Below are 10327 nucleotides of genomic sequence, written 5' to 3'. Positions count from 1 at the left end.
CTCTCAAGAATTCCGGACGGTCGGCCAAATTTTGGCCGACCAAACTCGTGATCTGATTGGCTGTTGAAACGCCGGAAGTGAAAATGCCATCGTCATTGCGCGGAGCTCTCGCGAAATCCTCGAGACTAATCCGCCATAAGTGTACGAAAAAATTGCTCCCTTTTTTTCTTACAATGCCGTGGACGGTGCAACTTGATTTTGTTTGTATAAATGGAGATATGCCATCTGAAACATCTCATAACTGGTCCAGAATCGGGTTTGAATTTCTGGAACGAGTGAAATTAGCGATTCCGTTATCGAGCTCTGTGGCCATGGGGTTGAAAGTACTTTGGCACAAACTTCCCTGATGTTTAGAAAGCTAAATAGGCGGTTCTTTCAAATTGCAATGAAAGCCGATGCATATTGGTATCCTGGATGAGGCAAGGGACATATATATCAACAGGAGGAGATGCTGATAAAATCGCAAGTTACACGAATGCATGTTTTGAATATCTGTGTATCAAACGGCTTTATTTATTTACTGTACATGACACGGTTTGTTTGCACACTTCATAATATTTCCAGTTGATTTAACTTAAAACTCGCACTCCAGAAACTAAAATGGCATGTTTCTAGAGAGATCAATTGTACAACAATAAAAGAAACTTTGTGAGTGCATCTTACTGTTCGTACTCCATCAAAAGATTAACAGCCAAACTTATCATGATTTTACTGCGCGCTATTCTAGAAATACAATGCAACTGAAAAAATCACCAAAGAAACCTTCATGGGCAAACACGTTAAAGGATAATGTATTTCTCTTTTTTTCTTTAAAAATCTATTGCCAAACCGTCCAACGACAAAATGCTAGGTTATCTCAATTACAAATTAAGATGTCAAGCTTAAAAGATCGCATATTCAATGAAGTTCGGAGGGAGAATTACACCGGCCTTTGCCGCAATATAGTCGTCGAAAACATTCCCCATGCTTTAAATGTGTTTTTCTCAAATTAAAGCCAACGGTAACTTTCGAATTCGTTCATAATATTCCTCCCACGGAAATTAACTCCGGTCAAAACAAAATAGCGTGAATCTGCCGTCCACGCGTGTATTGGTGTAATGGAAGAAAATTTGATTGGCCGATGAAGGACATGTCAATCAATCAAAAAAAGTGGGCGGAAGGAATTTCGAAGAGGAATTTGGTCAGGCTCTATTTTTCGTTTCGCCAACTCCACATTACGTACCACGCGAAACTAAAATAGAGCCTGATCGCAGGTTAATACTTGAGCGTATCGGATTGAGGCCCCCCTGTAGAAAAAGAGTTTTAAGTAAAGTATTCTTGCGCATTTGACAAGTTTGTATACTAATTATTTTCAATTTTTGAGGGAAAAGATTGATGCCATTATATTAACCGTCACCTCTGAGTGGGTCAACAGCTACATGCAGAACAGCTGTCTTCATCATTTAGGGAATGGTTCAATAACAAATATGGCGGTAAATGACATAATCGGAAAGGAAGTCACATCAACAATCCCTCTCAGGAAATGAATTCCAAGTTATCTAATTGACAATTATTTTCAACGAAAAAAGTTATTTTGGACGTTGGCGAACTGACATATAAGCGATGGAGAATTGACATTAGACGTTGGCGAAACGACTTCATACGTTGGCGAACTGGTCGTTGGCGAACTGACACGTTGGCGAAACGACCGGCATTCGTTAGCTCGAATTAGCTCTACTGATGACCGTGGAATCTCAACATTATCTTTAGTCTCAAACTCTGGTACTGGCCCATCCTCATCAGTACCATATAATGCCGGGTGAATCGCTTTGATCCTTCTTAACTCGCATAGGTAATCACATGATCTTGAATGCAATGTGGAATAAATAAGCACGGCTAAGTTTTTTCAGTGACGAACAAAATTTGTAGTCTTTGAAAAAACTTACTCGTGCTTATGTATTCCAAATTGTATGAAAACAAATCATGCGATTACTTATTAATAATACAGTAGATATGTTGCGTAGTAACCGACCACTTCAGTTTAAAACTGCTACAATTTTCCTTCCTTAGCCGCAAGAGCTGTGAAATTTGGTCCAATAACGTTAGTCTGTAATGTGGTGAAAACAAAACTTCGTCTGAAAGCGTAAATCTTCGTCTTCCGTACACTAATAAGGGCGTTGCAAAAATTGAAATTATATTTTAACTGGTCGGATAATGGTACCAGTCGGATACTAGGCAAGTCATCTTGTATATATGCAAAAATGTCAGCTTTATTGCACTAATTTCACGTAATTGACGTGCTCTCAGCCAATCAACTGGCTGTGTTCAAAACTGCCAAAAAAAGAAAAAAAAGACTAATTGTTTTTGGGAATAAATAAATGTCATCTTATTCAAAACTCTGCTTTTTCTGTCATAAAAAAGTATCAGTTTTAAACGAGGGGTTTAAGCACCTCTGAAAAAGATACGGAGGAATAATAAAGCGGACGGTTTTTGGCTTTCATTGAGTCCTTGTGTGTGTGTGCTTTATTTTCCATCGTTTTCTATTCATCTATGAATTGACAGTAACTTAGTTCTTGTAGTTTTCCATTATTCTTTCTTTTTACTTAAATAAGCACAAGGCGCGGGCTTTGTTTTTCGACGATCTACATTTTCTATACAAGAATCAGTGGTGTTCAATGTAAAATAATCGAAACTCTCCAGAAAGAAAGATCATCTAGGTAAGTGATAATCTTCAAGAGAAAAGTATAATATAGTAAAGTAGCTCGCTGTGAATTTCAAGTCGGATTTCCTCACGGCTAAGATGAAATATTCATGTGGTTAACTGATGCTTTTTTCAGTTTGTAATAATGAACAATTCTTATTTATAATCGACGTTCTAAAATAACGTCAACACCGTCAAAGTCATCAGGTGAAACAAAGTCTGATGTAAATTTAACAACATCGGCCCACACACATCGTAAAAATATATAAGAACGTTTATCCTCACCTCCAAAATTAGACGTTCTTATAAAAAAAGAGAATTAATTGACAGTAACTTAATTAGTCTTTCCTTATTCTTTCTTTTTACTTAAATAAGCACAAGGCGCAAGCTTTGTTTTACGATGATCTACATTTTCTATACAAGAATCAGTGGTATTCAATGTAAAATAAGTGAAACTCTCTAGAAAGAAAGATCATCTAGGTAAGTGATAATCTCCAACAGAAATGTACAATATAGTAAAGTAGTTCGCTGTGAATTTCAAGAGGGATGTCCTCACGGCTAAGATGAAATATTCATGTGTTTAATTGATTCTTTTTTTCAGTTTGTAATAATGAGCAGTTCTTATTTATATACGTTCCAAAATAACGTCAACACCATCAAAGTCATCAGGTGAAACAAAATCTGATGTAAATTTAAGAACATCTTAAGAAGGTTTTCAGTTTTCAGCCCCGTTCACATCGTAAAAATATATGAGAAAGTTTAGCCTCACCTCCAAAATTAGACGTTCTTATAAAAAAAAGTGTATTAATTGAAAGTAACAAGGCGCAAGCTTTGTTTTACGACGATCTACAGTTTCTATACAAGAATCAGCGGTATTCAATGTAAAATAAGTGAAACTCTCTAGAAAGCAAGATTATCCAAGGTATAAAATTATAATCTTCTAGACAAAAGTATAATATAGTAAAGTAGTTCGCTGTGAATTTAGGGAGAGATGTCCTCACGGCTAAAAGATGAAATATTCATGTGGTTAATTGATGCTTTTATCTACAATTACATGAAAACACCCTGGACAAATAAACGTGCGCTGGTGTCTTCACGACTGACAGATATCACGGTTTCCACTTGACACGAACTCGCACCGTTATAATACCACGCACCTGTCCTTTTATCATTAACTCCTTCCACATTTGGATAAGCAAGGGTGAACCTCACTGGTTTGCAGAAAACTGACAGTCGAACAGTTTTGCACAGTAAAACAAGTTAAAAGGATGAAACCCTTTGGCTGTACGACATTTCTTATACTCATGCTCGTCCTCTCATATAGAGTTGCTACAGGTATGATACGTTTTTCGTCAACATGCAAGCCCATAGGCTCCTGTTTTTCGCTGTATTTTCCCTCAACCTGAGCTCAAAAAATTTAAGATCTCGTCATAGGCCTATAAGTTCGAGGTGTCAGTTTTTTTAAAAACGTTCTTATTTCGTCGGTATTTAAGCTATGAGTATGAAATTATCAACGTTTTAATGCCTTTTGTTTGAATGTTATTTCATTTGCTAAGATAAAAGGCGTTGGCCGAAATAATTTTGTATCTAGCGTTTTGCATTTCTTCACTTCCATCAAAGTTGAAAACTTTGTTTTTGACCGGGAATTTTTTCGACCATCTCAAAAAATTGAAAACGTTGACGCCCTTTAGCTGAAAAGTTATCTCAAAATCGATTGCTTATAAGAAAATTTCAGAAAATTTGAAATCCCTTCTAGCTTAATTAAGGTTTAAATAGGCCATCTGTTTTTCCGTTGAGAACCTAACACTTTTCTGGATTTAAAACTACATTTATTCTCATGGCACAAAAAGTTGACGCTCTTTAGCTGAAAATTTATCTCAAAATCGATTGCTTATAAGAAAATTTCAGAAAATTTGAAATCCCTTCTAGCTTAATTAAGGTTTAAAAAAGCCATCTGTTTTTCCTTTGAGAATCTAACAAAGAAAAAAAAACACTTTTCTGGATTTAAAACTACATTTATTCTCATGGCAGAAATACTGACGAAATAAGAACATCTTAAAAACCTGACACCTCGAATCTACGACGGGACCATTGTTGTCAAGGAGTCCGCGTTTGCGCGTTCTCGACACCTTTCCCTTCAGTACAGTTATGTTTTTGTTCAGCCGCTATTCATCTATTTTAGAGGAAAAAGCCGACAAAGCTATCAGTCGAGGTGAACCAAACATTGGTGTCAGTTTCGTAAACTTTAAAGAGGACAAATTCTCCAACTTGAATATCACAATTCTTGGGTATAGTCACGTTGACTGGATGCTCCAGTGCTCGTTTGCCTGTTTGGAAACTCCGACATGTTTTTCATACAACTTGGCTGCTTACCCGGACATCAACGGTAAACTGCTTTGTGAACTGCTCCCTTCGGACAAGTACAACAACTCAGACAAATTCGTTTCCAGCAAATCCTTTCACCACTTCAGCATCACGGTATGTCGAGTATCTTGGACATTTTTGGCGTACACTGTTTTTTTCGCGCTTTTAATTCTTCAAGAAGTGGTTTTGAAAAACATTTCGTTATACAAAAATGCCATAAAATGCTTTTAAACATACTAAAAGCTTAAGAAATAAGAATTTTTAAAAAGTATTAAGAACGACGACGTTTCGACGTTATCATAACGTTATTATCAAGTCTCAAAAGTAGAAAAATGGAAATCGATTACAAATACAAAAGGCACAATAGTTATGGCAATACTACAAAGTTAAACAAAGAGCTTGGCACAGATACAATCTGCCTAAGTATTTGAGTTTCTAATGAGTAACACTTCAAAAACCAAACAATCGAATTTGCTCTGGCATTTCCGAAGAATTTTAAATTGGCTTGCTTTTAATAGGTTTATACTGCCGTGAGAATACGTAAAATATTTACCGATGGTGTACTCAACGTAATCTGCTTCACCCAGATTATGAAAAATAATAAACAGCGCAATGTTGATTACCCGTTGAGTAACCGGCTTTTATTCCTTTTTTTTTTTTTTTTTTTTATCGCGATAACATTGAGAAATCACATAAATTCAAAGTTTATGGTGTTAAATAAGATACGACATGCATGAAAACGATCCTATGAGATATCGCAAACCTGGACATTAAAAAATAGGTACGCATTGCGTACATGCTAGTAGTGTCACAAAGAACGTCGCACACCACCACCGTCGCTGGTTGTCGCTGACGTCGTTTGTGGCCGAGTGATAAAAACCTCAGTTTATTGTACAGAAACGAAATAAATAAAATATTAAAAGGCTAAGCCGTTTTTGAGCGTCAATATCACTTTCTTGCTTCTACAACCTTTAATCAGTAGGTTTGGCTGCGTTAACAAGGACGTACAATACTGTAAGAAGTCATCGCCGGCATGGCCGTGCCTCTGACTAAGGCTTTAGAAAAACTCAACAATCGGGATTTAGCCTTACATTCCACGCACGTCTATTATTCTATAAAACAAATCTGGTTCAATCCTTTATAGTCGCCATGTAGTGGTTGGCCTTGTAAGAACAATGGAACGTGTCTGCCACTGTACGAAGACAACAGCTACAAGTGTGTCTGCAAAGGATTCACGGGACGAGACTGCGAAAACGGTAAGATCCCACGTGACAATTTGCGCCTTACAAAATATTCTTTCAGTTGGTTTTAGCCAAGTAGCTCCGCAAACAATTTGACTAATGCGAAAGAATCGAACGTGCAGGTTTTAAGTTGAATAGCCTGATATCTAGCCTATCAGCAAAATAGGAAAAGAAATCATCTCATTTCTATCGTTCACATAATCTTGTGCAAAACAGAAAGATCTGGGACGACATGGTCCAAAACGAACGAATAGTATTTGAAAATGTATCTATCAAGTGAATTTAATCTAGAGCAAATTGCAGACAACTGAGGGCTCCCTAAAAAATAGGATCGAAATAGAATTTTCTGAGGCAATTAAGTTACTGATTCAAGATCGGTAAAACTTGTCACAAAAAATGGATTTACTCAAGAAAGGGTTGACTTAAGGAATAAGTGAAGATAGAGGCTCACTCCCCTTGATGTGCTCCTGTGCGAGATCGGTAGTAAACAGATTTTGTTGCAAGATCGAGAAGGGAACTATGAAACCTGAATTCTCACTGAAAGAGTTCGAATAACCAACTATTGGTTTGTCTGATGTTTCACTTGTTCCAGACATTGACGAGTGTTCATCTGAAAACGAGTGCCACGTGAATGCCACATGTACGAATACCATAGGATCTTACAATTGCACTTGCAAAAAAGGATATGGAGGAGACGGAAGAAACTGCACAGGTAAAGTCCAGGTTAATGAAGGTCCTATCGCGACTGACGCTGACAGTCTTGTTTTGCACGCTTTGCGTGCCCAATAGTCACGTGATTTGGGGGCAATATATAAAAAAGAAAGAAGTCAAAGCGGTTATATTGCTAGAGAGCAAAGTAAAGACATGTTCGAGGTTAACGGAGCTTCTTTTATCAGGAAATCAAGTCCAACACTTAACAGGGATAGGGGCCTAAAAATACCTCCTGTTTACGGCGCACGAAAATGGTCACGTGGTTTAAGATCACGCCACCGACAGTTTTTTAAATCACGTCTCTATGTTTGCTTGTCTGCACAAACGCCCCGTCCACAGGTTAAATAAAACATAACTTTCTGCCGTCCTTAGTGTTTCGCGTTGATGCCTTCTCGTTATCCTTGTGCAATACGGGTGAAGTATCCTATGAGAAGAATGGTAAGAACGAGAGCTGGAAACCTTCACAAGCTCTCGTAAACGGGTGAAATTTTCCTCCCAATGGTATCAGTTGAAAACGATCCGCTGTACCACGCATGTTGGGGGTTGTGATCTAAATGGAATGGTTTGTTTTTTCAACAGAAAAGATCGAAAAGTCTGTCATTATTGGAAGCAATCAAACGTACCTGGACCAGCTGAGCAAATGGCTGAGGCCAGTATCGCAAAGCAATAGTTCCTGGATTCTCTGCTGGGGTGCTTCAAAGCACGGCTGGGCTTCTTCGACCTTTCACTCTCTGTGTGACGGAAAAGGGCCAACTGTTACCATAATCAAGGTGAACCAGAACATATTTGGGGGCTATGCCAGCATATCATGGGGTGAGTAACTCAAAATACTTTGAAAATGAATCCTAATTCTTGTCGGAACCACCACTCCCACCAAAAATAAACAGATGCTTCCGTGAAGCATACACTGGGTTGCCTGTGGTACATGCTACAGAAAATCAGAAGGCACTGAATTGTGTGGTATTGAAATACAGCATTCCAGTCTCTGAAGAATAACAAATAAAAGAGAAGCGAGAAACATTGGCTTCTGGGCTGACATGTTGATAATTTTCAAGTTCCCTCACAACTTCGTTTCACCACAAGTGTGCCCTCTGAGCATCTGACAGCTTTGTAATACTAAATTTCACTGAAGTCAAGCCCTGTTCCGCGGGGTTAGTGTTAGGATGGGAGACCAAAACAATAAACCCCTCATAAAAAACAGAAGCATCTGACCGAAAATACTATTAACGCTAACAAATGCGAACTCAGCAAGGTACAGATTTTGTTAGCTTGCTTTATGCAAAACAAATATTGATAAAAAAGCAAATAACTATCGAGACACAGTTTTTAGAAAGAGCAGAAGGAAGTTTCCGGGACGGTCGATCGAGAACAAAATATTTACGACATGAAAACAACATTAATTTTGAACCGTGAATATAGAATATAAAAAGTTACGATCAGCGACAAACATTTTGGGAGATTTTTGCTAGGTTTAAGTAAATTGCAAAATCGAAAGAGACATGGCCGGAATTCAGAGGGCTCCGTGATTAAGTTAAACCTGCATGTTTACTCGCCAAACAGTGAAGCATCTGCGTAAAAAGATGGCAAGATAACGGGTTTTTGTAAGTTTCTTTTTCCGTCAAGTGTTATAAAGTTTGTCAAAACAAAGATCACAATCGCCCAACTCTTGTTTATGCAAAGTCAAAATTTACTCTCCAAGACGCGTACGACGTTATTTATCACCAGGTAATTCCATCATTTTGGAAATAGCAGCTACTTTATTATTCATCTGCGTCACAAGTTTTCACTGATTTTGGGGCTCATTTTGTTGAAACTCAAGCACCCTTCCAACAGGCCTGTGAACCCTTCCTGCTGACTTTCCATTATTGAGCTCCATAAGGGTATATTTTGTTTAAGGATCCACTAAAACGCCATTCGCGTTACATGACTTTCGACGCCATTGCAGGCTAAGTTAATGATTCTACTGTGTCCACCAGAGAAATCTACGCAGTTCCACTACCCTCTCGATCCTAAGAAAATACGCGCAGAAGGCTCTATGCACAAAGACACCACTTACCAGGGGAGTGACAGGCAAGACTTTTACCGACACGGAAAAAAAAAACTAAAAAAAAGAAAAAAAAAGAAAACAAGCAAACTAAACGCAGACCTCGACTGGGTTTGCCATAGGCAACCCAGTAATAACAAATAATGTTCGGAATCAAATTTGTTCTGAAACTCAAAAAACAACATTTCCTACCTGAAAAAGGTAAATTTTAGAATCGGTTTTTAGCACTTAAAATTTCACAGGTGCCACCATCTTGAATATTTGTGACGTGTTATGGTTGCATTCAGGACGTTCGCGCTAATTCTTGGTTTTCACCTGACGCCATTAGAGTTTCCATATTTGGGCATCCGCCATCTTGGTGCCCCTGGCCCGTGAAATTTATGTTAAGTAGAAGGCCAATTCTGCAAAGCTGTTTAGTTTTCTGCGCTATAAATCGGTTTGGAAATGGACCTATCCGAAGAAAAAGCTTGTGAAGACTTGCAAAGCCTTGCTGCTAATATTCCAGTGCTTTCTGACTATGTAAAAGGTCTTGAAAGCCATGTAAAGTCTCGATATCTCCAGAAGATATCCGTCGTTGGAGTGGATCCGGCGAGCATTCCAAGTGATCAGTTCGACCCGGAGTGTTTACCCCGGATAGAATCCACTGATTTGCTGGCATATTTAGCGTTGGAGACCAGCCACTACACAAAAGACCAGTTCAAAGCCTACAAGAGTTTGGAAGCCTACAATCAGATGGTGTCCGGATTTGTAACTTCGGTGCGAGGACTAATGATTTCCGGTAAATGCGTTGTTGTGGTCAAAGTTTGTCACTCACAACGAATGAATGACCCATTGGTAAACATTTGGATCATAGCTGATAAGGATGGGACGATTCTATCAGCGCACTGCCTAAATTGTAAAGCAGGCCTCGCTGAATCATGCTCTCACGTCGCTAGTGTACTGTTTTACATCGAAGCATGGAACCGAATACACGGCAAATTAGCTTGCACTCAAGTTAAATGTTCGTGGTTGTTACCAACCTATGTAAACGAAGTGGAGTATAAAAGGGTAAAGACATTGATTTCAGGTCTGCTAAAAAACTAAAAGAAAGCCTGGACAAGAAAATCGACTCTTTATCAAATGCCATTACTCCACCTCAACAGTATGCATCTGAACAGGGGAGGAAAACCCCTCTGAATGTTGATGCCAGACCTTCTTCAACCGCGGAAATGTCAGCCTTCTTCGATAAACTTAAAGTAAAGTAAAGTAAAGTAAAGTAAGGTAAAGTAAAGTAAAGCAACCATATTT

General features: G+C 38.4%; 1 protein-coding gene and 1 pseudogene across 1 annotated transcript; both read left to right on the top strand.

The window, feature by feature from the left end:
• The first annotated feature begins 3875 nt into the window (after positions 1–3875).
• On the top strand, positions 3876–7817 carry LOC138015551 (uncharacterized). The gene is made up of 5 exons (XM_068862624.1): positions 3876–4015; positions 4863–5158; positions 6189–6300; positions 6878–6997; positions 7576–7817. Exons 1-5 carry the CDS (start codon positions 3949–3951, stop codon positions 7815–7817), a joined length of 837 nt encoding a protein of 278 aa, XP_068718725.1. The 5' UTR covers positions 3876–3948.
• A 1667-nt stretch (positions 7818–9484) lies between these two features.
• Positions 9485–10327, top strand: part of LOC138015543 (uncharacterized) — a 3073-nt pseudogene continuing 2230 nt past the window's right edge.

This window comes from Montipora capricornis, chromosome 1 (assembly GCF_036669925.1).
Source record: "Montipora capricornis isolate CH-2021 chromosome 1, ASM3666992v2, whole genome shotgun sequence".
Classification (NCBI taxonomy): domain Eukaryota; kingdom Metazoa; phylum Cnidaria; class Anthozoa; order Scleractinia; family Acroporidae; genus Montipora; species Montipora capricornis.
This window is presented reverse-complemented; position numbering and strand designations above follow the sequence as displayed.

Coding starts and splice junctions, on each gene's coding strand:
- LOC138015551 (XM_068862624.1), top strand. CDS start 3,949: ATGAAACCCTTTGGCTGTACGACATTTCTTATACTCATGCTCGTCCTC. Junction 4,016..4,862: donor CTCATATAGAGTTGCTACAG/GTATGATACGTT, acceptor CATCTATTTTAG/AGGAAAAAGCCGACAAAGCT. Junction 6,301..6,877: donor GGGACGAGACTGCGAAAACG/GTAAGATCCCAC, acceptor CACTTGTTCCAG/ACATTGACGAGTGTTCATCT.